Here is a 27832-nt window from a genome sequence, read left to right as displayed (position 1 = left end):
GTCTTACGGACTACTTGTTTCCAATAAGTATCGCTTCAACCGTCCTCTCCTTGCCCGGCTATATAATGCTTTTACTACCCCCTATCTACTTGCTCTGGCTCCCTTCTGGAAAATATCCATAGCTACCGAAAAGAAAGCCATTTGTAGCGTATTCTACAGATATGTCAAGTTTCTCCTGCGTCTCCTTCTATGGTACAGAAATGGCGACATCTCTATGAAATACAAGGTCACCAACCCTTCCATGGCCATAGAGAGAAGAATCTCAAAATTCAGTGCCAATGTTTTAAGAGCCAACCACCCCTGGACTAGTGTTATTTTAGAATGTTTGTAGTTGAAGTGTATTAATTTTTTTTTATACTCCGTCTTTTTTCGTTTTTGACGGGTATATAAATATATATATATATATATATATATATATATATATATATATATATATATATATATATATATATATATATATATATATATATATATATATATATATATATATATATATTATATATATATATATAAGCATACACTTTTCCTCGTATTCTAATATAGATAATTTTATTCTGTTAATTTAATATTACTTTAATTTCCTAAAAGCAAAGATCACAAATTACTTCTTCTTAGTATAAGTGTAGTTAGATCAATGGTATCTTTGGTGGCTGGTGGGTTGTTGTATATAAAAGTTACATCGCCAGTAAATCCTTGTGATTCTATAAATTTGTCCATATGTGGATAAAGAAAAGCATTGATCAGTAGAATGTGAGTGTGGTTTTTAGCATCAGGGGCCAGCTGGTAGTAATATTTAAGCCATTCTGTTGGATTTGAAAAGAAGCCATCATCGCTGCAGTCTATGTACTTCACTGGCATTTCTAAGTGAATTTGACTAAAAAATTAATGAATTGTGAGAAAACACAGACTAACGAGAAGGTTACTAGATGCACGGTATGTTAAGAAAAGAAAGATAATTTTGAATATCATGGATGGTAATTTTCCTATGAAAATTATTTTTGTTCCTTGATTGGTGCCATTGCAAGTAATGAAAACTGAGTAATGAAAAATGAGTAATGCTGAGAAATGTAAATGTAAAAGTAAAATGAGTAATGAGTAAAAATGAGTAATGAAACTGAGTAATGAAAAATGAGTAATGACTAAAATGGGTAAAAAAAAGACTGAGTAATGAAAAATGAAAAACATGAAAACTACTCCGTATCCTTTGCAGAGTTTGAGTGTGAAATATTTTTTTTTTATGTAATTTTTATATCCCGGGAATTTGAATAAGAAAACGAGAATAGTAATTGTCTCAAAAATTTCCTACTATTAGTAAGATACTAGTAAGATACTTTTTTCAACCAAAAGCACCAAGGTAGGCATTTCTTTTTGACACAGTAAAAAAAACGCTCAAAACACCTTTCTAGTTGTTTTTCTTCCTGAACATATTGTTGTTTGAATTAAATCGGTTGGAACATATTAACTCAAATTGAGGTATTACTGAAACTTCTACAGTGACTTGAATGCAAAAGATTGCTTGAATTATAAATATACTCTTAGATTTTAGCATTGTGTCTCATCAATTTTCAGTTTTGTTCTCCTGATAATAAAATCCACTATTCCAGACTCTTCCTGAGTCTGAAATCCAGACTCCTGAGTCCAGATTTTTGTCTGTGGTATAATAGAGAAAAAAGCCTTAATCTCAACCCATATAATTATGCCAGTTGCATTTAATGGTGTCGACCGGACAGTAAAATAATGAAAAATTCCTCATTGAAAAAAATCGGAAGATTCAAGAAATTTGAATGTTTGTTGTCTCAAACTCAACTCAAGTTGCTCCTGAGACAAACATGGGCAACCAATTGGCTGTTTCGAGAAAAAAAAGAGAGAAAAAAAAACCCAGCCAACTTCATCTAATATTCAGAAAAATGTAAAGTTAATTATAGAAACCTAGATAAAAATATTGGCTGAATTTATTTTTTAATCTGTTTTTACTTTTGACTTGCATAGATAGAAGAAAAAGAACCACCTTTGATAAAAGAGCGCAATTGATATGTTTGTAGGCTATTCCGTTTTTATGGCTAGCCAACATTTTGTATAACTAACTTAAGCTAGCCATTTTATAATCGATCAAAAGCTGTTAAAAAAATAAAAATAAAAAAGAATTAATAAGACCTGTTTATTTTCTGAAAATAAAGGCTGAATCCAAATAAACTTTTGTCATCTCTTTTGACATTTAAATTTTAATGAATTAAGATCAAGTTTGTTTTTGATCATTCTAATTCTGCTGAGTACCTCACCGAATGAGATTCAGAATCGTAGGATTACCTGCACTGCATATTTTTCGTTTCGAAAGGTATTAAAACATTTAGCATCTTGAAACTAATGGCCTGAAGAACTATATTGGAACTTAGTTGTTATTCAATAAAGAAACTAATTTTTGAAAACTGAAAGTAAAGAGAAACATTAAAACTTAATGTTTTAGCTGCCCCCTCCTCAACACCTCGCTCTTTACGCTAAAGGTCTTTAGTACTTATAAAAAAGCTTATTGTTCTAACTGAACAACCCTTGTGTCTCAGGAGTCATCTTTAAAGAATTGGGACACAATTCAAACTTTAGCGTAAAGAGTGAGGTATTGGGGACGATGGCAGCCCCCTTTATATACGTAATAATTTCTGTTCATTTTAAGTTTTAATGTTGCACCTTACTTTCAGTTGAAAAAATTTGTTTTCTTTATTGAATTCTGACCGTTTTTAAATAATGCCAGAAAATCTGGCGCCAGATCCATGAAAAATCCCCCCTTCCCACGGAAATATGCTCTAGACAAAATGTCGGTGCAAATTTACAACGGACAATTACCCTTAACAGCCCCACGCGTAAAATTAGAAAGCAAGACATATAAAAAGAACTTTATATAGGAATTCTGGCAAAGTCGCCTGGTGCATAATTTCCCCCTGTCAAATTCACCCTCTGGAAACTTCCCTCCCCATGGAAAATTTTCCCCTGGAGAAACCCCCGGCAGAAAATTCGTCCTCACCACCCAACCGAAAATGTATGCATACTTCCCAATAACAAATACTATGCGTAAACAATGGGCACATTTTATAACTTGGACACCTTGCCCCTAGGACTGGGGCGGGGTCATGTTATATCCAAAGACAGAATTGGGCCTTTCAACTAAGATGAACATAACGGCTATCTCAAAACTTTGATCAGCTGATTTTGGAAAAAAAGGGGGAGGGGCCTAGTTGTCCTCCAATCTGTTTGGTTGCTCAAAAAGGGCACTAGGACTTTTAATTTCCGTTTGAATGAGCCCTCTCATGATATTCTAGGACCAATGGATTGATTCGATCGCCCCTGGAAACTAAAAAAAAAAAAATAACAAAAAAACAAAACAAACAAACAACTGGAAACGCATCCGTGATCTTTCTTCTGGCAAACCCACAAAATTCATTATTTTTGCAGATAGGAGCTTGAAACCTCCACTTAAGGGGTTTTCTGATTCGCCGAATCTGATGGTGTGATTTTTAGTTAAATTCTATGACTTTTAGGGGCTGTTTACCCTTTTTTCCAAAAATCAGGTAAATTTTCTCAGGCTAGTAGCCTTTGATGGGTAAACTTGAACTGAATAAAATTTATATATTTGAAATCAGTATAATAATTCGAGTCTTTCGATGTATCTATGGGTATCAAAATTCCGGTTTTTAGAGTTTCGGGGTCTATTGAGCCAGGTCGCTGCTTACTTGCAGTTCGTTGCCACGAATTGTTTGATATAGACCAAAACTGATAATACGGTAAAGTGGAATGACTAGTTTCTACGCTGTAGAGAAATCATGAAGGATAATATTTATTGCTGTAAATTGGTTTTGTTTATTTCCTACACATATCTTAATAGATAGGCTTACCTAGTAGGCTATGCTGATTTCTTATTATTTAAGAATTAACGACGCTTCTTGACTACTAAGGTCCCTGTGTCGGCCCTGCAGTGCATTCCTGCAGCGTGATTCGATCTCTGGTCCCGTATTACCAAGCTAAGGCCAAATCCACTGCGCCACCACAGGACCTATGCTGATTTCTTTTTCATATATTAAATAAAAAAAACAAGTTTTTTTAACTGAAAGTAAGGAGCGACATTAAAACTTAAAACGAACAGAAATTACTTCGTATATGAAAGAGGCTGCTTCCTCATCAACGCCCCGCTCTTTACGCTAAAGTTTGACTCTGTCTCTCAATTCTTCTTTTTAAAACAGTAAAAAACTTTAGCGTAAAGTGCGGGGCGTTGATGAGGAAGCAGCCTCTTTCGTATACGAAGTAATTTCTGTTCGTTTTAAGTTTTAATGTCGCTCCTTACTTTCAGTTAAAAAAACTTGTTTTTTTTTTATTTAATTTCTGAACGTTTTTGAATCAATGCATGTTTTGATTTTGGCTCTCCGCAGAGGAATAATTAAAACGAAATTTGCATTTTTTTTTTTTTGGCTAAATGGCTTTCTCATAATTTTGATCGAATGATTTTGAGAAAAAAAGAGCGGGGGAGGAAGCCTAGTTGCCCTCCGATTTTTTGGTTAATTAAAAAGGCAACTAGAACTTTTAATTTTTTACGAATATTTTTATTGGTAAAAGATTTACGTAACTTATAAATTAGCTTACGTAAAGAACTTTTGTATTCTCATATTTTTATTACATATATGAGGGGTTCGCCCCCTTGTCAGATCCTCGCTCTTTACACTAAAGCTTAAATTTTGTCCCAATTCATTAAGAATGACCCCAGAATCACAAAAGCCGTAGAATAAATAGTTGAAATTACTAAAAATACTTTAACGTAAAGAGCGAGGTATTAGGAGGAGGTGAGCCCCTCAAATGGGTAATAATTTCTGTTTGTTTTAAGTTTTAATGCTGTTCCTTACTTCCAGCTGAAAGAACTTTTTCATATTTATTTTTTCATTGTGTTTTTAAATAATGCTAGTAAATCCTGCGCTCCCTTCATGGAGATTTTCTTCCCCCATGACAAATTATCGATGGAAAGTTCCCCCAGCATATCCCCCTCTTCTCAACCCCTCCCCCAACCAAAAAAATCCTCCTGAAAACGCCTGTACACTTCCCAATAACCATTACTATATGTAAGCATTGGTCAAAGTTTGTAACTTGTTGCCCCTCCCATGGGGACTGTGGGGGAGTAAGTCGTCCCCAAAGACATAGTTATAAGGTTTTTCGACTACGCTGAATAAAATGGCTATCTCAGAATTTTGATCCGTTGACTTTGGTAAAATAATTAGCGTGGGAGGGGGCCTAGGTGCCCTCCAATTTTTTTGGTCACTTAAAAAGGGCACTAGAACTTTTCATTTCCGTTAGAATGAGCCCTCTTGCAACATTTTAGGACAACTGGGTCGATACGATCACCCCTGGGGGAAAAAAAACAAAAAAACAAATAAACACGCATCCGTGATCTGCCTTCTGGCAAAAAATACAAAATTCCACATTTTTGTAGATAGGAGCTTGAAACTTCTACAGTAGGGTTCTCTGATACGCTGAATCTGATGGTGTGATTTTCGTTTAGATTCTATGACTTCTAGGGGGTGTTTCCCCCTATTTTCTAAAATAACGCAAATTTTCTCAGGCTCGTAACTTTTGATGGGTAAGACTAAACTTGATGAAACTTATATATTTAAAATCAGCATTAAAATGCGATTCTTTTGATGTAGGTATTGGTATCAAAATTCCATTTTTTAGAGTTTTGGTTACTATTGAGCCGGGTCGCTCCTTACTACAGTTCGTTACCACGAACTGTTTGATTGTATGCTTTTAAATTTCCCGCGCAAATAACATGTTTCTGAGAATTGAATAATATTTTATAAACAAAATATTTTTAGCGGATATGGCTAGAAATGTACAAGTATGTTACCTAAGACGACTCCACTCCAGCAAAGCTTTGAGTTTCTTGTCTTTCTGGAATCACGAGGTATAAATAGGACCCATGTGGGTAGAAGGAATCACATATAAACGTAACATTAAGTATGATTCAAAATACGAATTGCTTCCATACGACAAATTTTGCTTAAAATTTAAAGGCACGACACAGAATATCAGCTATGAAATGAATATTTTTGCTTTTAGAATTAAAATGGCGATTTTTAGAATTTATTATTGGCTTAATAGGTAGGACTTTAAACCTAATAACTCTCTTTTTATTCACAAAAAAGAAAAGTCTAGTTTGATAAGCCAAGTGTCATATACTTATAAAATATTTGCAGAGGTTTTAATGTGTTTCTTTTAAAATGTAAATGTCTATCTTTGGGATTTGTTATCTGGCTGACAAAATTTATTAAACCCACTATCTAAATAATAATAACAATGATATTTTTTATTGAACATTGAAAAGCCAACTGAAATACAAGTTCATTTCGTTTCTCGGAATCGCCTTTCATCACGGTCTATTGACATATAATTTCATGTATCATCTATGTTAAACTGCAAACGTATAGACCACCAATGAATTAAGTTTCTTTTTGTGTGGCGAAAACGTATATGAGACAGATGGACTGGCCTTTGTTTTTATTTATTAACTAAAAACAAATTCCACAAAAAAGGTTTTTCAAAGAAACTAAAAAGCAACGTTAAATGAAAAAATGAGCAGAAATAAAGCCAAATAATTTTCCAAGCATAATACTACTGCAAATCACCATCAATAAATAAACGAAACGCAAAAACGGACTGAAATTACAATAAATAACCAAGTAGAACTCAAAACAAGCATGCTTAGGTTTAGTAAAAAAGAAAAAATATTTTATTCATGCTTGCAAATTTATAGAGTGATAACATTGTACTCATAAACAAGTAACAAGACGCAGAACTCTATTCTGCTTATTGGTAAGTTATTTGGCAACACCTACTAATTTCCTAAATACTGACAGTTTTGCCCTAGTACATATATACTTTTCCCAATTGCCAGAAGATACCCCAAAGTTGGCTATTAGTTTTAGCGTTGCGTCTTAGGGAGTTTCTGATCTTCTCTGTATTTGTATTCTATGACATTACGTCTCAGCTAAGATTCGTGTTTTTCTTCAAATCGGCTTGGGTTTCTAGTCGTAAATACTTTTCTTACTCTGGCCTAAAATAGAAATGGGATTCGAAATCTTGTGTCTAAAAAGTCTCCTACCAAATACAATTTGGAAGAGAAAGTCTGATCTTTTCAGTTTCTTTTGAAACATTTTACGGATAAAAAAGTTAAAACCTAAATTGCTTTTAATTTTAATCGTCATTATCAAAATAAGAATACCAGTAAAAATGGCCCGAAACATGATTTTATTGCAATAGGGAATCTTATCTCCCATTATATATATTGTCCTTTTGCTTTTTTTGGCTAAAATGAGCTAGAGTGTCTAAAAATATTTGTGAAGAACTCTAGTATCTCATTCAGATACATGATTAGCCAACATGTGTGTTTAGAGGGGGGGGGGTGTAGGGAGGGGGCAGTAGATCGGTTATTCTTTCCAACCGAGATGGATGTCTCGGTTGAAGTAAGGTACGGCCACTTGGCTTCACGCCAAAATTTTATTTCACGCCGAAATTTTGGCGGGTGGGGGGAAGGGGGTGGACGTCTGCCTTCAATCATACTCAATGCTCTGGTTCAAAATTATAAAATGTGTGTCTTACCTATACATTCTGAATTGGAAGCAGGTTATGAGCATCAGCAGGTTTGGGTTTGGATAGGTTTTGAGTTCATATGCAAGATCTCTCATCCCGTAACTCATTGCACCCATGAACCAATATGTGAAGTAAAATAACCCCATAATGTTTGGAAGGAGTATCTCCACCACCAATAGAATTTGGAGCCTGTAGAAAAGTTGCATTTTATTTGAGTAGCAGTAGTTAAAGTCCACTCAAACAGGCATGACGCCTGGAGCATTTTTCTCATGTATGTCTTGCTATTAGAGACCCATCTTCAGACAGCTCCTGTTTACAAGTGGAGCAAAGTATCCTGCTCTCGAGCCTAGAAGTCTCTGTGTAAAACTACCTGTCATTGAGTCAGAGAGCTATTTCTGTGAGCTATAAAAAGTTTTCAAGAATTTCCAGATTTTCCCCATGATTAAGCTAAAAAAAAATCTGTATAAACCTCGAAATAGCAAAAATTACAAAAATAAGGACAGTTTTGGCACCCCTAAATGCTTGTTTGTCATTTGCTCTTTAATGAAAACTAACATGCTCCTTAAATCGGAACTTTATGTTAGCTGCTAAACCAAAAAATTCTTGAAAAACTTATCTACATCTGGTTTTTCAGTGCTAGAAGAAAAAAAAACTATTATTATCGAATTCTTATTCGATTTCAATGCTATACTAATCTTGTGGGAGTCACAGAGGTGAGCGAGATGCACGGGGAAATGTTGCAGATTTGTTAAATATCTGTGCTAATTGGTTGATATCGAGTTTGAGGTTGATTGATTGATATCACGATAATGAGGTTGATATTGAATATCAACCTCATCACTAGAAACATGTTCCGGTAGAATTTATATTAATTAGCAGTAATTTGCAAGGCACACTTGATAATCCAGATGCAGGAAGGATAGACACTTCTAAAAGGACGCATTCGATTTGAAATTGAAAGGGCTAGTACCCTTTTTAACAGTCAAAAATGGTTGGAGGGCAACCAGCCCCCCTCTCACACCCATCGTTTTCCCAAACACATCCAGTCAAAATTTTGAGATGGCCTTTTTTTCAGCGTAGTTAAAAGATCCGGGAATTTTATCTTTGAGGACGACCACCCCTCCCACAGCCCTAAGGGCAAGGGTTGTAAGTTATGTCCTGGGGGCATATGATGTTTTTATAGAAAGGGTGGTCGTCTAAGCTTCGGAGGAGGCTCATTGGATTATTAATCAGAAGTTGTAGTGCCTTTTATAAGAGTAACAGTGATCGGAGGGCAGCTACCCCCCTCCCCTCACACACACACACACGTCGTTTTCCTGAAATGCATCCAATTGAAATTTTAAGATAGCCATTTGATTCAAAATAGTCTGAAGATCATATAACCAGGCTTTTGGTGTTGGAACATTCCCAGGAGTCTGGGGGTAAGGGTTGTAAGCTATGCTCCGGTGGCATTTAAGGTTTTTATGGAAGGGATGTTGCATTAACTTTAGAGGTGTCTCATTTGGTTAAAAATTGGAAGCTCTAGTTCCCTTTTAAGAGTCAAAAGTGATGGAGGGCAACTAGCTCCCCCTCCCCTCCGACTGCCCCTCTTTTCACCAAACGCATCTGACTGACGTCGTGAGATAGCCTTTTTGTTCCAGATATTCAAAAGAACATATAACAATGCCTATAGAGTTGGAACAACCCCCTAGAGCCCAGGCGCCAGGATTGTCAGTTATAGTCTGGTGGCATATAAGGTTTTTTATAGAATGGCTGGTCATATCAAATTCTGATGGGGCTCATTTGATTTGAAATTGGAAGTTATAGTGCACTTTTTAAGAGTCAAATTTGCACTTTTCTGTTGTTTTTTTTTAATATTTTCACTTTTATAAATTTAATGAATAAAAAGAATATTAAGATTTTAAGGAATAAATATGAGCATATATATATTGAACTGACAATGCACATTTGTTTTTTTTTTTCAGTAAAGTGCAAATTATGTTCTGGCCTTGAGAAGGCATATCGGTTGTGAGCCCTACTTCATGTTAATTTCTGCTCTTTTTGATTTTGGCTCGGTCATTTATTATAATTTCTGTTCGTTTTGAGTTTCATTTATTTATTGATGGTGATTTGGGGTAGTTTTACACATGTTAGATTGTTGGATTTAATTTTTTTCCATTTTTGGTTTAATGGAGTTTTTACTTTTCCTTGAAAAACTTATTTTGTGGAAAAAAGGTTTTTCTACTTTATAGTTGGAACACAACGATTATACGTATATTTAAGGCACACATTTTTAAGCTTTTCGTGAGTTCGTTGAGATTATACTATGCAGGGAAAACGGGGCATTTCACCCCTGTTCGTTTTGGGATTATATTTTGACAAAGCGTGTAAAACGGGTGCTGAAAAGATGCCAACTATCTCGTTTTATTTACACTAATTTTCCCAAACGAAAGTATTTAAACACGGATAGCTTTAAACTTGCTTTGCTAAAGGTAGAAACAGTTTATCCGCTCGGTGGATAAACTGAATAAAATTCAGCTCCACCTCACCCCTTAGACTGAAGACAGCATATGCCTCTGGCCCTCATTCCTCATGATATATTCCTCATTCCTCATGATATACAGCTCCATTGCCAAGAAATATGTGTTTTTGAATGCACTGATTTTGCAATTTAAGAACTACATATTTCCACTTAGAAACGTAGGAGATAATGCGGTGTCCGCCAGGGACCCTTAACTCATGAAAATTATGTAAAAACGACGTAAAATGTATTAAAACTCAAATATTGAGCTAACAACTCCCGATTTAAATTTTTTTTCGTTTTCTTTCTTCAAACAAAAGCAATTGAGGAGTTTTCTTTTTATACTCCATGAAAATTCTTTCCGAATATGTCGATAAGGCACCCCCATCCCCTCCAGAACCTCGAACATACATGGATATGTTCGATCTCATTTGGATTTGTTTTTACCCAAATGACTCGTGATTTTGCAATGGCAATAAGGTTTGTATTGACGGGTTTCTGAGCTTGATCAGTACAAGTTTGAGACTAATATTGCAATACTGAAGAAAAAGATAAGCACGGTACATATTTCACTTGTTGGTTAGAAATTTGAGGCTAATATTCCACCATTCAAGTTTTAGAAGGGGGGTCTTCGGTAAAATTCTAACAGTTCATATAACTGGCTTACCAGTAAAGTGAATATACCAATCAATGCCTTTTTTATGTTCTTTGCGAACATAATAATCGCTTCTACCGTAAATTCAAATTTAAGCACTTTTTAGTCTAACCTAAACTAACCTTGTTATAAATAATTTTAGCACTGAGAAAATGTAGCATTATTTTTTCGAAAACAATGCAGAAAGATGGTGCTGAGAAGGCACTTAAGTGCTTAAATCTGAATTTGCGGTAGCAGTGATTTTTATATTCATAAAGAACACAAAAAAGGCATCAAGCGGTATGTTCACTTTATTGGTAAGTTAAATATATGAACTATCATAATTTTTTAAAAATTAATCATTATTAAGAGCTCAAAAAGTGCTTAAATTTGAATTTACGGTAGAAGCGATTATTATATTCGTAAACAACATAAAAAAGGCATCGAGTGGTATATTCACTTTATAGGTAAGCCAGTTATATGAACTGCTATAATTTTACCGAGTCTTCTAAGATATTAGGATTTTGCAGTGTATCGGACAATCTGCTATATATATTTTCATTTAATTTGTCTATTTTATATTTGTTTAGATATTAACTATATAAGTCAAAAGTATAAAAACACAAATTTGTTTAAACTTACCTTCTAATATTTTGTTTAGAAAATCTATTGTATTCAAAAAACTCTGCTACTGCTGTCCCACATAGAACAAGCAATGTTGGCATAATGGGTATGATGAATCGTTCTTCTTTATGAGGATTTAAGCTAAAAGAAAAAGGGGTCGTATTATCTAAGAATGCACAGAAGGAGTTTAGGGCTGAAATAGGAAAGCCCAAAGAACCGGTGCAAAAACGAGCCAAGTCCTAATTTGCTTTGAAAATGATCTGACTTCTGATTCATTGCAAAAAGAGCTAAATCTTGGATGGAAATTTTGACTAATGCTTAATTTTCTTATAAAATTTCAGTTGCGATCCGGTATTTTAGTTCTTTAGAAGAAAAAACTAAAAGAAATTAATCAATTTTCTTGCAATTAATATAAATTAAAACTATGCTATTTTAGGAACTAATAGTATTTAGTTCTAAAAATTGAAGAAAAATCTCAAAAATAAAGAGTAATGCTAGAACTTAAGACAAGTAGAAAAAGTAAATTGTCTTATGATACAAACCTAAAACGACTAGACATTACCAGGACTGAATATATGGAACCTAAAACCAATAGGAAATAGAATGAATGGTCAAGTCAAACATAAAAGGAACAAAAATGAGAGGCTCTGAAACCCCTCAAAATTCACAACCGCATTTGTGCTCTACTGAAAACTAAACAGATTCCTTAAAAATTAAAAGTATTGTAAGTTTTAGTTCGGTAACAGTTTCCTATGCTTCTGAATGAGATAGAATTAGGGGAAAAACTAGTGCTGCAAAAATTCTCGCATATAAAATAGTACAACTGGGATGATTATCGTAAACGTACTTATCTGAAGAAACGTTCAGTTGTTTCTTTTAAACTTGATCAGTAGTTCGATTAAAGACATTGGTCAAACTATTGGTCAAATTCCAAGAGGAGAAAGGGGTGTCGTTGAGACCTTTCCTGCATTTCTTTGTATACCTGTGAACTAGTTTGAAAGTTTCCTTGTCAGAACTATTAATTTGGTTGGGAAAACACATGTCCACATCTACCTTAGATCAAATAACTCCTTTCAAATCATGGTTGCAACTTGGGGGAACAACTAGTGTGATTTCTTTTAGTTATAACTAGCGTCTTAATAGCCTTTGTTTCAGCAGTCTGTCTGCTGAAACAAAGAGATTGACAACTAATACACCTAGGTTATCCTTGTTCAATCTTTTGACTCCATTGAGTATTGATGTCCTGGCCTTTTTTTTCTACCAAAGTGGATTGCTTTGCATATCTGGGTCCTGAACTCCATTATACTTGATTAGTAGTTTGATTTTTTGTTTCAATTCTTTGGTGGTTACAACAAAAAAAGACATTGTTTCAAATTATTGGCTGTTGTCGTTTTAGTTCAGTTGAAAAATAAATAGACTGATTCAAAAATTGCTAATTTATGTTTCAATTATGTATCCAAGTATCGATTATCTGTATTTTTGAATGAAACGAAATTATAAGCAAAAATAGTACCGAAGAAAGTAGTCATTTAAAATAATAAACTTTCCCAGTGTATTAATTCTGTGAAATTTTCCTTGTTTCTTGAAAAGAAAACAACCATAGATTTTTTGTTCATTTTTTTTTTCATGTCTAAAAATGAAAATCTGTTCATAATTTTTTTTAGTAAAGTGGGACTACGCTCATACCTTTAGATTCAGGTACGCGTCGGACGCGCATCATGTAGTATAAGCGGGAAAATTATGAAAAAATTAGTGAATGTTTACTTGCCTTAACATTATTAACGGGAACACTGTATTCAGGACAAGTATTTTATCTGCTGTCAAAGCTGACCTTTTCCAAAATTTGAGTCGACTTAGTATGAACAGTGCTGCAGGGATGCAGGCATGAGTCAGCATAAATGGGCAGCACCAGTACAAGTAAAAAGTGACTCTTTCTATGCCAAATTGAGCGGAAGCCTGCTTTAACACGTTGAAGTCGATGAAATTGTATGGCGTTATCGAAAACTCTTCGTAACACCAGTAGTCAGCATAGATTGACAGTGTGACAACCAGGATGCTGAAATTATAGTTATTTAGTATTACATTGTTTTTCTTTTTTAGAGCCAAAATTATGGTTTAAATGAGTAAGAACGAAAGAAAGGATAGTTAAGAAAAGGGTTATGCTGCGTGTACGTTTTTGGAATCCTGGGACAATTACTACCCGACCTATTAAAATGTAGGTTCTCCCGAGGGATCCAGAATATTTTTATAATGGTCAATCAAAATTTATCTGTAGTTAAAATTTTAAATTTTGAATTTTGTAGTCGAAAAAAGAGAAGGTTTTTAGTTTATGGAAATTGGTTTAAATTTTTTTTCAAAGTTATACTACCAGGCTATTTTTCATTCCTTTTCGTCCAAAGTGAAAAATAAAATAAAATGCAAAATTTTGAATTCTTTTGGTTTACGGCTTGCGCACAGGGCCTTAAAGCTTCTGAATTTTACGAAAAAAATTGTTTTTTTTATTTAAAAATGGGTTCTTCTATTTCTAGATACTAAAAACTCTTTAGATACTGATTTAAATATATATGCTTTATTATATATGGTCTTACCAACCTAAATTATTTTTTACTGCAATCTGAACATTATTTATTTTTATTGTTATAAAACATCATGCTCCTATATTTATACATCTTCTTTCTTTTTTATGTATTTTCTAACAAGTTTGCTTCACATAGTTCTTTAGAACTAAGTATAAAATTATAGTTAAACTATATACTAAAACTATAGTTAAACTATATTTTGGTTCTGAAGAACGAAAGATAAAACAACATACAAAAGAGCCATCTACTTCTTCCACTTTTCACAGACAGATTTTCCAAATTGAAGCTAGAATCCGCCTCCGTGGCTTCAGGTGTCATTAAGCCTCTACTAACCTCTTACTTACGGGAGCCACATACCCACATACCATCATGAACTTTAGCCATGAGAAAATTGATAATTAGTGATGTTACCCTGAATTAAGTTAGTTGTTTTTGTCACATTCTCTGCATTTTGTTTCGATAAAACACAGATTTGGCAAATTATGTCAGTGAAAGTAATTTGTTCAACTTTTAAAAAGAAAAGAAGATAATTTGCCTCTGTAAATGCCCATCGTGTATAAAAATCCTCTAGAGGACTTCTGAACAGAATAAATAACACATGAGCATTCTTCAGATGTACATTGCATCTACGGTGTAACCTGCAATTTTGTTTTTTTGAAGATTTTATTTGAGGTAAAAAACAATTCCTACTTGATATCTTTTCAAAGATCAAAAGTTTCAGCATTGATAGTTATTAAAAAAATGGTGGTACGAATCATTTAGCCTATATAGCTTTTTTTTCCTTATTTATTTAAAGAATCTTGAAGCATCATAACAAAAGAACAATGGAAAAATGGGCTTTAAAAGCCAATTCACTTTCAAAACTTTTCTTTTTGCCAAAGAGGTTTTCAAGAAAACCGTACCGCCCTACAAACAATTTGTGAGCTTTTTTCTAGAGTTGGTTATTTGCCTTTTCTACTGTTACATGAAAATAGCGTACCTACCTGGAAGGTATACTAAAACGCAGACTCATCATGAATTCTTTTGGGTATCTATAAAAATGTAGTATGATAAGCGTAAAGTAAAATATAAGTCCACTGGGTCGGATCCAAAAAGAAAGAACACCAATGACTTTGTAGAACCATACTCCTGAAATGATCAAATTTAAAAAAAAAAGATAAATAGCTGCGTTTGAACTTAAAACGGGTAGTATTGGCCCTAAGCTTGGCCAGCTAGGTGGTACAAATTTAATTTCTTCTTTCAAAGCTTTGATTTTATCTTTTGTTGAAGATTTTCAATAGGAGAAGGTGCCCTAAGTTTTCTAGGAGGTGTTACCCCCTGACTGTGCCTTTGTATTTCTTTCAGAATAGACAATTTTTCCATTCGCCGTCATTTCATGCTGTTTTTATAATACGTATATTAATCTTAAAATACTTTTTTTAAGAGGCCACGCTTTAGCGCTGCCAATTTTAAGAGTTATGTGCCTTCTATTAATTGTTTTTTTCACCTGGCCATTTCCACGTGTCCCCCTCCACGTGCCTTTCTATTTGCTAATCGCCCACCCACCCCCAAAGCCTCCAAGACATCTGATCAAAGTTTGAAATAGCCTTTTTTCCAGAATGGTAGAAAAGTACAATGAATATGCCTCTAATGATAACATGACCCCCACAGCTCCTGGGGAAAGGGTTATAAATTATGCAAATCGAAAATCGTTTAAAGATAGATTATATAGCAGAAAAAAAGAGGCGTGTTTGATTTTGGGTGTCCAATTGGCCTAAAACTTTCAGGGATTGTTTTCTGGGTTAAGAGGGTCACAAATTTCAGTCGTAAGTTCTTTGGTCACCAACAAGACCAAAGAACATCGACCCCCAAGTATGGGGACCAAAGTATGGCTAAAAAATTTTCCTAGTGGCTCGATACTTGGGTTAAAGAGACATAAAAAACACAAAAGGAAAATAGTACAAATAATGTTTTTCCGTAAATATGGGCCAGTGAAAGGCCAGAGAAAGAAAAAAAAAATGTGCGTCTTTACGCCTAAAACTGCCAGTTCCTGGATTAACGGGACCCTAAAAAATAGGACCAACAATTTTTTTGAGTTGCTTGAAAGTTCGAGCCTGAAGTTCCTGGGGACCTCAATGCACATTTCCAAAATTATAGTTTTAGCAAGTTTGGCCCGGAGGGAGGGGGCAGTTTTTTTTCCAGGGGATGTGTTCTAAGTGACTTCGAAGTTCCTGTTGGGGGGGGGGGGGATAATTTTTCTCCGATCCTCACAAAAAAGCATAGGCTGCGCGTTTTTCTTTTCTGTCCCTGCCTTGTGACATGCTTCGCTGTCGGTCATATAATATGACAAAGCATTGGCCATTTGACGAATCCCGTTAAATACATTGAAAGTTCATGTACATTTTACTTTTGAGGGTCTCTAGATGGCAGACCATTCTAAGATGTCAATAGCGTAAATGGAGGTTGACAGTCTTATTAGTTTAATTATCTAGGATCTACCTTTTTGCTCTTTTCGCCATGGATAGAAGTAATATGCAATATGCAGTAGTGACATCTCAACCGTGTTTGTTAGAGCTCTGTTTCCAGTGTATATGTAGAACCAATTCGTCATTAGAAAGAAAAGTGACCAATTGTAAGCCTTTTTACCAAGTTCTTTCTTTATGATCTTGAGGAATAGAAAGTCTCCAAGTGCTGTTACAAATCCTTGGAGCACGTAAGCTGAGAAATACTAGAAAGAAGAGAAAAAATAGATTGGGCTATAAACTTTTGAGTGTAGTATAAAACTGTAGATTAATATATTACAAGAATGTCATCCTCTTCCCACAATGCTAATAAGAGACTAGTCTAGGGGGCAGCACAATTTTTATCGTTTGTTAATACTCATATTATTATTTTTTCTTCAGTATCTACGTATACGTACAGAAATTTGACATGTATGTGCACATGCTGATTTAAGTGATTCTTTGTCGGAGTTTTCGAGAATTGAATTCGAAACCATTCAAATCATGCTCCTGGACAGATAATATTTATTTGGCGTTACTTCATTCAAAGTGTCAAAGCGAAAGATAAATGACATACTAATTTTTTAACACCTATACGCCATTATGGAGCTTTAATTCCTTTGTGTTTTATGGAACTTTACTTGGTCAATCCCTGTCATTCCGTCTCGTAACACAAATATGTAGCAGTGGTATTTCGAATAACTGTAATTATTTTTTAATTTTCCCAGTCGAGGAGGAAACCAAAAAATATGGATAATTCCTTTGTGTTTTATGGAACTTTACTCGATTATTCCCTGTCATTCCGTCTCATAACACAAATATGTAGCAGTGGTATTCCAAATAAGTTTGATTATTTTTTGTGTTTATGTTGTGTTTTATGTATGAACAGCATCATGCCCACACATCCCGCTCATCGTCTCAACTCTTTTCGTATTCAAGTAGAACGTGTTACACTCAGTTATAACCAGAGTCATATAAGCATTTTAAATGCTTATTGTAGATGGGCCCAAATTGAGGCCCTTGGGCCCATGTTCCTTCCGAGTCCCGTTATTTCAAGTTCTTTTCTACTAAAAATGGCATTTAACGGTTTTGTACTTTTTGATTACAAATCTGAAGCTAATTTTGCAACATACTTGCACAGCGTAGCATAATATATTTTCAAGTAAATTGAATTCTATGTTTATTTTTAGATTGACTTATCCAAATCAATGTATTATCCTTGTAGTACTCACTATTGTCGTAGGGTTATCCCATTGGAAGTATTCTAGGATAGTAAAGGCAGTTGAAATAAATAAGGGATATATACAACTGCGTATCTTTTCCTGAAACTCCCATGTTGCCATGCCGTACCTGAAAAGAAATTAAGCTTGTAGTTGATAATCATTGAACTATGCCTTTACTGCTGCTTGGGGACTAAGCAAGGTCGTATCCACAAGGAGGGGGCTAGGGTTTTAGACCCCCTCCCCGAAATTTTTTTTGACTCGTAAAAACATAACAAAAAGAATATAAGCAAATCTTTGATGCGTTTTTTAAAGTTTATGTTACCCCCCACCCCCGAAAAAGAATCCTGGATGCAAAAGTTCTCTTTTAGTATTTGACCAGTTAAAAACTAGTTGAATTTAAGCCGGACTAACTCTGTGCTTGTTCTTACAGGCACAGAGAACAGGCTGTTCTTGCCTGTGAATTACATTTGAACTTATAATTGAAACTTGTTAGATAAATTTATAAACTTGTATCTGATTACGGCTTAAGGATTATTTATGGATTGTAGCTCTAAGTTAGTATTCAGCACTATTGTCATTTGAGTCATGCATTGAAATACTTTGATTTCTTGCGAATTACTGGATTACTTGCCCCACTCAAAGATAAGTAATTATTTATTCTCGTTGTGACGCTCATGTCAAAATGCAAGCCTTTTGATATTGTTTTTGTTAACTTTAAAAGTTATCCCCCTTGGCCTGCAATTGTTTTGCGGTTAAAAACTGATGCTAAAGGAATATCGAAATATACAGTTTTTTTGCTACAGCGATCACTACGATCACCTAGTGGCAGAGACTAATTTGAAATTACTTTCGGATAAGCTAGTGTTCGTAAAAGAACGGAAAAAGATGTAGGCAAAGCCTTTACCGAATTGGTTTCGTTTCCAGACATTTATGAATCGTCATCACCTACGTATCTAGCATTAAACCTAGCGAGTGTTATTGCCAAAGTTCACTGGCACCTAGCCTAACCCTGCACAAAATAGCTTTTACCCAGGATTGAATTAAATGGCACACAAGCGAATCTTACAGCTGAGATTTCCCGTCAAGTGAAAGCTAAACTATCAGACCCTGATACAGCAAATCAAGCAATTGATACTATAGTCAAAAAAATTCATGATGAAATTTTCATTGATTACAACCCAAAATTCTAAGAAACAGAAATATCGCTCCAAGGACTATTTGCTATGGTTAAAAGCTTGGAAAGTAGCATTTTATCATTGGAATCGAAAGTGGATGGTTTTGAACAAGAAAAGATGTTGGGTTGCTTAGTCATGAATGGTGTAAAGCAGAGGTCTGGAAATGATCTAAAGAAAGAAACGTCGGCTATCATTAAGGACAAGATGCTTGGTCCCTGGTTTTGAATTTAATAATATTTTAAATGTCTATTGATTTTGTTTGAATGGCTCTTCACTATCAAAGTGTTTTCACTGGTAATGCGCTTCATATATGCTGAACTTGCCCAAATTGTTTTCAAAGAAAAGATTTAACTGGCAAAAAGTGGAAATTTTTTTTGTCAGAATCGCTAACAAAAAAGTGCCGTGAAGTTTTAAATGGGGCAACAGATTAAATTGGTAAATTTACTGTGTGGACCGATCACTGGCAAATTTGGACCAAACCAAAATTTGCCAAACCAAACCAGGTCAATCAATGATACGAAAGATTCGATCATTCGGAGATTGTGGTTAGATATATATGTAGATATTGTGGTTAGATATGCCTAAATGGTTCGAGTACGCCCATAGGGGGTGTACAATTGGAACTACTAGCCCCTCAATACGTTATTACGCGCACCTGGGCACGCAATACTATAGCGCACGAGATTTTTTTAATTGTTTAAAAAGTTATGAGGGCCGGGAAAATACCTTCAGGTGCCCGCCAGTGAGGGATATTCAAGACGCCGGGCCGGAGCAAGCAATTCCATCGGGCCCCAAGCAACCCTTTTCATCGAGGGTCACTAGCAAACCATTCTACGTATGTAAATGATTTCTATGAATGTTACAGAGCAGGAGTTTTTAGAGCTTAGAGCCCTGCCAAATCAAGATACAAACGAAGTCATTACATCATAAGGAGTGTTTTCTTCAAGACGTTTCAAGACATGTTAGGACGTTTTTAAGACAGTTTTCTTGAAGACATTTTCTTAAAGATTTCTTTGGTTGCTACGTAATAGGGGAATGTTTACTTATCTTAAGGATGACGCATTCTAACGTGACTTGTTAGAGGTTAGGGCCCGCCAGTCAAGTGGGGAATCCCTGGTTGTATCTGAAGATAGTGCGTACGTGGGATGTTACGCACATACACCAGTACGTTGCATAACAGGACATTGTTTACCATTGTTAAGGATGACGCAATCTCGCGTGACATGCAAGGGCCCGCGGGGGATCCCCGCTCTTAAATGAGGAGGGCGCACACGTGGGGTGTTACGTAATGACAATGCACGCGTGGGTTGTTATATAATACCTTATGAGATTTCATTTTCTTTCAATGTGTTGTTTTCAGGGGACTTTATAACATAAAGATTTTTGTCCCCTTTAGGGATCGAAAGAGATTTCCCCTCAATGGAATGGAGTGCTAGACAGTAGGACTATGAAAGTCTTCCTAATATTTAGATTCGGCGAATACTTTCCTTGTGATAATTTGTTCCACGCAAGGAGAACCCCCTGTCCCCCTTACTAGAATGGTTAAATGGGTCGCATGTTCCTCTACGACTGCAATAATTTATGTGCAGGGGAGAAAATCGATTACTAGAAATTGGTTACATTTGAGGTGCACCTGCTTGTTAAATAATGATTTAGAGGGTGCTATCAGGTCATATTGAAGGTTGTTCTTAGGGTATTTCCTAGTAAAAGATTCTTTTACTCTGTTTAAGCTTCAATGTGCTTTCAGTAAGTGTCACATTCGTTATGAAATCGTTAAATCACGGAAAAATCAGGTGAAACTCAACAAACAGAAAACAAAACGTGAAAAAGCTTATAAAGGATAAAATCAAGCAAAAAAGAACCATGAATTAAAGAAAAGAGGGAACCCTAGCAACCAATTCCAGTAGGAGGGTTGTCATTGGAGGTAATTTAAGCTATATTAAAAGATATTTCTGAGACGTTTTAATGAAAAGCCCAAGTTTCCATGAGACAAGACTATGCATATTCATGCTACCATGACAATAAGTGACTGGACCACCCTAGCAAGCAATTCCAGCGAGAGAGGATTGTTATTAGAGGTAAATTTAAGCCATATTATGAGATATTTTTAAGAGGATTAAATGAAAATGTCTTGTTTTTATTGCTCTATTAGATGCACCTGCCTGTTACATTCACCTAATTTAAATCTTGATATTAGCAAAATCATATTAAAATACGTCATATTAAAATATAAGCAAAAAGAACCACGAATTAAAGAAAGATGAGAAGTCTAGCAACCAATTCCATGGGGAGGTCTGTTATTAGAGGTAAATTTGAACCATATTTAGATATTTCCGAGAGGTTTTAATGAAAGTGCCACGTTTCTTTGACCCAAGACTATGCATATTCATGCCACCATGACAATGTGACTGGCCAACCCTAACAAGCGATTCCAGAGAGGGAGGGATAATATTCGAAGTAAATTCAAGCCATATTAAGATATTTTTCTGAGAGGTCTTAATGAGACTGCCTTGTTTCTATTGCTTTATTAGATGCACCTGCCTGTTAAAATCAATTAGCTTAAATCTTAATAGTAGCAATATCACATTTTGAAAAATGAAACATTCGCGTTCGGTTATTTCTGAGAGCTTTTAATAAAAATGCCACGTTTCTTTGAGCCAAGACTATATATATTCACGCCACCGTGACAATATGTGGCTGGCCCACCCTAGCAAGCAGTTCCAGGGGGATTTTTCACGTATGTTATTCTGTTTATTGACCTTTAGCTGCTTTTTTCGTGATTTCATGATTTTATAACGTTTGTGACGCTATTATTTCATCTCTGATAGCACATTCAAGTTTCAATAGAGTAAAAGACTCCAGTATGTTCTGATAGTACCCTCTGAAGTATTACTTAACACGCAGTTGCACTTCAAATGTAACCATTTTCTAGTAATCGATTTTCTCCCCTGCATGTCAATTATTGCAGTCTCAGGAACATACGTGAACCCTTTTATCATTCTAGTAAGTGGGACGGTGGATTCTTCTTGCCTGGGATAAGTTATCATGTAAAAAGTTTTCGTCGAATCAAGATATTTGGGAGGCTTTCATAGTTCAGCTGTCTAGCACTCTATTCATTGACGCGAAATCTCTTTCTATTCCTAAAGGGGACAAAAATCTTTAGATTATAAATGTCCCCTGAGAAAAACGGATTGAAAGAAAATTAAATCTCTTAATGAATTATGAAACAACCCACGTATGCATTCTCATTACGTAACACTCCACGTATGTGCCCTTCTCAATGACAAGCGGGGATCCCCCTCGGGCCCCTGACGTCTAGCATGTCACACGTGATTGCGTCATCCTCAATATAGGTAAACAAAATCCTATTACGTAACGTACAGGTTTACGTACGTAATATACCAAGTGCACGCTATCTTCAGTTACAACCGGGGATTTCCCACTTGACTGGCTGACCCTGACCTCTAACAAGTGACTTGAGAATGCGTCATCATTAACATAGCGTCTTAAATGTCTTAAAAACGTCTTGAAATATCTTGAAACGTCTTGAAAAACGTCTTGAAGAATGTCTTGAAGAAAACACTCGCTATGTTATTATGCCTAAGTGTGCATTTGGCAGGGCTCTGAATTTTAACAACTTCTATTATGTAACATAGAAATCATTTGCATAAGTAGAATAGACTGATAGCCCACCTCCCCCGATGAAAAAAATTGCTAGAAACCTGATGGAATAGCTGTGTAGGGACCCCTCGATGAAAAAGGTTGCTAGGGGCCCGGTGGAATTGCTCGCTAGGGCCTGGCATTTTGAAGGTACTCCACTAGTGCCCCCCTGTAAGTTTTTTCCTGGCCCTACGCGTAGGCTTTTAAACAATTAAAGAAAAAAACCTCTATTACTAACACCCAAAGAAAATATGATTTGGGGGGCCCCTCAAGGTTTCTTCCTGGCTCTCGTAGGTATTTGAGTAATTAACACATGCTTCATTGAGAAAACATTCCCTATTACTTAATTAACATCTGCATCTTGATGTAAACAAGCCCTGGCCCTCGTGGGGTTTTAAACAACCAAAGAAAAAACACTCTATTAGGTAACATGCACCTGCATCGAAAATATTCCCTATTACGTAACATACACGTGTACTGTACCGTCACAAATGTGCTATTGTATGCGTAAGACCGAGGTGCGCTTAATAACGTCTCAAGGGGCTAGTAGCTCAAATTTTACACCATTTTAATGGGCTTATCTGAAACCATGAAGACATCACTACTCGCTTACAGTTGAAGGACGACTTTTTGAGCTAGAAAATAAACTGCTAGATGTTATAAGTATGATTAATAATTCTATTGGGTATGTTAATAGTTGTTTGACCACAATATCGAGTAAATATGTTTTTGATGGAAGAAACAGGATGTATATTTTTCAGTGCTCCAGTTGAATATTCAGGGTCTTTGTTACTCAATTGACCATCTAAAACAGATTGTTTCTGATGGGCTACCTAATATTGCTGGTTTATGTGAGACTTTCTTAGGTCCTAATAATGATATCCTTTTGGCTTTGCAAGGCTATAAGATGGGGCGGCGAAATCGACAAAAGATGGCCAAGGGTGATCTTGACTTGTATATTTCTAATAATCTCCTATATTCTCTTAGAATGTATTTATTCGATCTTTGAGTCTCTGTTCATCGGTATTAAATGTGGAGGATAATTTAATTGTTAGTATTATTTATCGATCTCCTAGTGCCTCTATTCCTCAGTTTTCACCCATTTTTAATGATCTACTGGATACATCCTCAAACAGTCGACTGAGTTAATTATTATGAGAGATTTTAATGTAAATTTGACGGATATAAGGTCTTCCATATTTTTGGAGTTTCTTTCGTCCATGCTTGCCCCTGGTACTCTACCTTCTGTATGTATCCCATCTCACGTAACAGAGATTACATCATCTCTGATTGACAATGTTTTCTGTACAGCTACCTTGATCCAAAATTATGTTTTACCGAGTGACATTATTGTGTATTTCCCTGTTTATTCTAGATACTGTTGATGAATTGAGAGGACTGGTGAGTGTAAATAAGAGACCTTTTAGATCTGGTGAATTGGAATTGACGCTTCTATGGTCAAGATTGGCAGAAATTTCTTGGGGTAATTTTCAGAGTGATTCTGATTTTTATAATTTATTTGATACTTTTCATGAGTCTGTTAAAGAAGTTGTTCTTGCTATTTGTTCTGTTTCACCTTCTAATCGTAAGTATAAGAAGGTCTTTCCTCTAAATCCTTGGATGAACCCTTGTCTCCTTAGGAGCTGGTTGAGAAAAAATCATCTCAGGAGGGCCTTTGAGTCTGCTAGCACCTCAATGAAAGCTGTTTGCTTTAACCAGTTTAAAATTTACAGGAATATTTACAATTCTGTGTCTCGAAAGGCCAAGTCCCAGTATTATTTTAATTGTTTTTCAGATGCTGGTAAAGATATTTGGAAAACTTGGCAGTCTATAAATTCTGTCCTTGGGCCCTCTTTTCAGTCTCTATCAGTCCCTTCTTTTTTGAATCTCGATGGCAAAATTATCGAGGGTGAACTGAATGTTCAAGATGTATTTACTTCAGATTTTGCGAATGTTGGTAAAAGGACCGCATCGGCTGTTAATTATTCTCCTTCAAGATCCAACTTCAGGTCTTATCGTGAGCCACCTTGCATTAAATCAATATTTTTGGTACCAGCGACGGAGACAGAAATTACGTAAATTGTTATGAGATTGGACAATTCTTCGTCGTCTGGCTCTGATAATATTCCTACCAAAGTACATACTTCCCTCCATTATCTCTCCCTTAACGAATCTTACTTACTTTTTCTTTCATCAAGGTAATTTTCCAAGTAGTCTCAAGCGTGCTCGAGGCATCATATTATATAAGGAGGGGGGGGGCACGAAATGATCCAGCTAACAATCTTCCAATTTCTTTGTTGTTTGTGTTTAGCAAAATATTTAAGAAGGCGATGCTTTCTCGTCTTGATAATTTTCTTACTTCTAAAAATTTTCAATCACTTCGCGGTGATTAATAAAAATTAATTTTACGCTTGTGTTTTTAAGATAATTTTAATTCTATACTGAAAGTTACTGGTGTAAGACAGGTGTATGACAAGCTTTATAGATTCGTTTATTTTTTCAGGGTACATACTCACATTTGACTCCTAAATTAATATTTCCTGTTTCTTATACTTGACTTCTGTGTTTTCAGTAAAGCCGTAGTTTTCTATAATCTTAAAAATATAGGAAAACATAATTAGTTGGTTTATTTGTACTATTTTTATTTATGTATATTAGATAGGATGTGAAGTAATAGTTCTAACGATGATAATAGAGGGAAGGGAATCCTTGCCCCCTGAGTTTTTTGTTCCTGCCTAGGTTTTGAAAACACCGTTTTTTGGTCATTTCATTGGAAAAAGGCACTTTTTTCATTAAATAAAAAAACAAAAGATGAAACAACCGAAAGTGCACTTTGTGGGAATGTACTACCCTCAAACTTTGGCCACGTCTAAATAACTGGTCTTCACAGCTTAGATACCAATACAGTTATGAAAACTCGATTTATTTTTGGGACCTTGTGCGGGGTAGCGATACTAGTGGCTGGAGACAGGAAACTGGCAGTCTGAATATAGAAGTCGGAGCAATTGGACTGACGCCGTGAATAGAATCGTAAAGCTGTGATTCATTGCTATGTGAAAATTACGTTCAAAACAAAATTGCGTTCCCGCCTATGGTGTTGTAGTACGATCTACGCGTTGGAGCGCGGGATTGGAGGAGGCGCCAAGTTCAGAGCTCTGTACCAAAAGCTTCTCATGGGCAAGATAGGAGTTTTCATAACTGTATATTAGTATCTAAGCTGTGGTGGTCTTGCATGCTCCAAACACTATGAAAAGTTGCTGGTAGCGTGGAGTAGCCAGCACATGGAATGGGCAAGAACACAGATAGGAAATCCTTTTCACATGTGTTTTAATCGCGAGGCATTTCCGATTATATTTCGTAATATTAAAACACACAAAAATAGCCTGTTGATATTAGGGTATAAGTCTAGAATTGGAGCAATGTAGAAAGAAACACGCTAATAAGAAAAAAAACTTCATATTATGCATAAAAATTATAGTTGACACATTTTGAAGGTGCTTCCAATGTACTTTACCCCCCTCCCCCCTTAATGTGCAAGTATATAACCCAAATTAGAAATTTCCTATGTTTCCTATGTATGACAAAATGCTTGGGAAATATGTAATTTTTGCAATATATTTGTACATTAGGGGGGGGGGGTAAAGTATAGTGAAAGTACATTCAAAATGTGCTGCATATTATGATGTAACAATATTCTTTTTTAAACTTGTTTGCTTCTCAATAGCCCCAATTCTAGGCTCATATATTAAAATCAGTAAAGCATATTAAAATCATATCAGTAAAATATTAGCCCTTCCAAATGACGAAACCCTTCTTCTATGAGAGAAACCAAAACCATATTCACGTGACAAATAAAAAAAGCGAACAGGAATCAAATAATAAAAAAGGTATGTTCTTTGAGGGAGGCTAACCCCCTTCATTCCCTCTCAACACCACCTTGTATTGTTTAAGTGGTTGCATGCACTTTACTGAAAACTTACTATAATGCAAGAAATGCTTAAATAGTAACTATAAGTGCTTTATTCATTTCGAAAAAAGTATTTTTTCAAATATATGTCAATACTTTTAAAGTATTTTCATGCTCTCAACCAACATATCAGAAATGTTTTGTTTTCAGTAAAGTACCAGAAAAAGCTTAGACGTCACGATCGAGATTTATTTGGGCGCAATGCCCCCTCTCCTATTCATGATGATTTTTGGTCGTTTTAGCCTTGCTCATTACTTTCATTTGGAAAAACTTTTTTTTTCACTTTTGTCCCAAACAAGAGAGAGGGATGTCTTTTGATCCATCTCTCGTCTTTTTCAAATAGAGCAAGCTTTATAAAAGTTTGTATCCTCATCGATAAGCAGAGAACCAGGCTGCTCAGTACTCAGTAGGTGGGAGACCAACAATACAGGGGGCAATTGCGAATGTCACATCTTGTAACTTTATTTCAAGGATCTTACCCAAATTGTAATCCATGAGCAAACTCCATTGTCTGGTAATATTCATCTGGATGATATTGTGCTTGGGAAGAAAAAGAACATAGCCATCGATAAACAACCAGATAGACAAACTTCATTTTTATTTCTCAACTGACAATATCGTCGCCACTTCTTTGTACTTCTTAAAATAGTATGCTTTGAACTATATCTAGAACCCGTTTTTTGCTAATTGCTCTACTAGTATAATGCTTATTTAACTCTAAGGTTGTTTCACAGTTATATTTCGTGCAGATTAAATGATTTTGCCAGTCATGTCCAACATATTTCCCTTTGAGTTTTAATATTCGGTTTTTAAATTCTTAACATGGTTGAAGTAACTCACAAGGCCCTAATCTAAAAAATATGAATCTAAGAGAGCAAGGAAACGGAAAATTATTTTGCAGTTAACACCGACTGGAATTCACCCAAAAATATTTAAGTGTTCTTTTTTCTTGCCAAGAAAAAAGAGGTAAACATACCTTACTTTAGAAAACCGGAATTTGAAGATATACGTACACACAGACGTACAATACATACATACATACATACATATATACAAATTCATACAAAATGTGTAATTTCCTATTTTTTGCCAGAAGAAAGATCATGGATGCGTGTTTATTTGCAACTGTATGGTCGTATCGAGGGTTAGTATCGAATCAATGGTCCTTGAAGGACTCATTCTAACGGAAATAAGAAGTTCTGGTGCCCTTTTTAAGTGACCAAAAAATTAGAGGGTAGATAATCCGACTTCGACGCATTTTTTTTTCCCAAAGACATTCACTCAAAATTTTACGAAGGCTATTCGACTTGACATAGTTGAAAGCTCCAAAATTTTTGTTTTTGGAGGTTGATCCCACATGATCCCCATAG

General features: G+C 35.3%; 2 protein-coding genes across 3 annotated transcripts in view; one reads left to right on the top strand and one right to left on the bottom strand.

Moving 5' to 3' along the window:
• LOC136028076 (probable ATP-dependent RNA helicase DDX52) overlaps positions 1-27832 on the top strand; it is an 83719-nt gene that overhangs the window by 18144 nt on the left and 37743 nt on the right. The window lies entirely within an intron of this gene.
• Positions 533-27097, bottom strand: LOC136028073 (GPI mannosyltransferase 3-like). Of its 2 annotated transcripts, XM_065705678.1 has the most exons (8): positions 26942-27097; positions 17670-17787; positions 16436-16664; positions 14941-15085; positions 13147-13434; positions 11397-11519; positions 7630-7809; positions 533-874 (listed from the first exon to the last, which is right to left on the bottom strand). In XM_065705678.1, the coding sequence occupies exons 1-8, from the start codon at positions 27055-27057 to the stop codon at positions 595-597; spliced, it is 1479 nt and encodes a 492-aa protein (XP_065561750.1). In that variant the 5' UTR covers positions 27058-27097; the 3' UTR covers positions 533-594. The 2 variants fall into 2 exon arrangements, with proteins under 2 accessions (XP_065561750.1, XP_065561751.1); XM_065705679.1 differs by lacking the exon at positions 7630-7809.

Source organism: Artemia franciscana, chromosome 6 (assembly GCF_032884065.1).
Source record: "Artemia franciscana chromosome 6, ASM3288406v1, whole genome shotgun sequence".
NCBI lineage: Eukaryota > Metazoa > Arthropoda > Branchiopoda > Anostraca > Artemiidae > Artemia > Artemia franciscana.
The sequence above is the reverse complement of the archived record's forward strand: the minus strand, read 5'-3'. Positions and strand labels throughout refer to the sequence as shown.

Excerpts from the sequence above, each read along its gene's own strand:
- LOC136028073 (XM_065705678.1), bottom strand. The coding sequence starts at position 27,057 with ATGAAGTTTGTCTATCTGGTTGTTTATCGATGGCTATGTTCTTTTTCT. Across the intron at positions 17,788-26,941 it reads GCTCATGGATTACAATTTGG|GTACGGCATGGCAACATGGG; the intron begins GTAAGATCCTTG and ends ATTTCTTTTCAG. Across the intron at positions 13,435-14,940 it reads CGTTTTAGTATACCTTCCAG|CATCCTGGTTGTCACACTGT; the intron begins GTAGGTACGCTA and ends CTATAATTTCAG.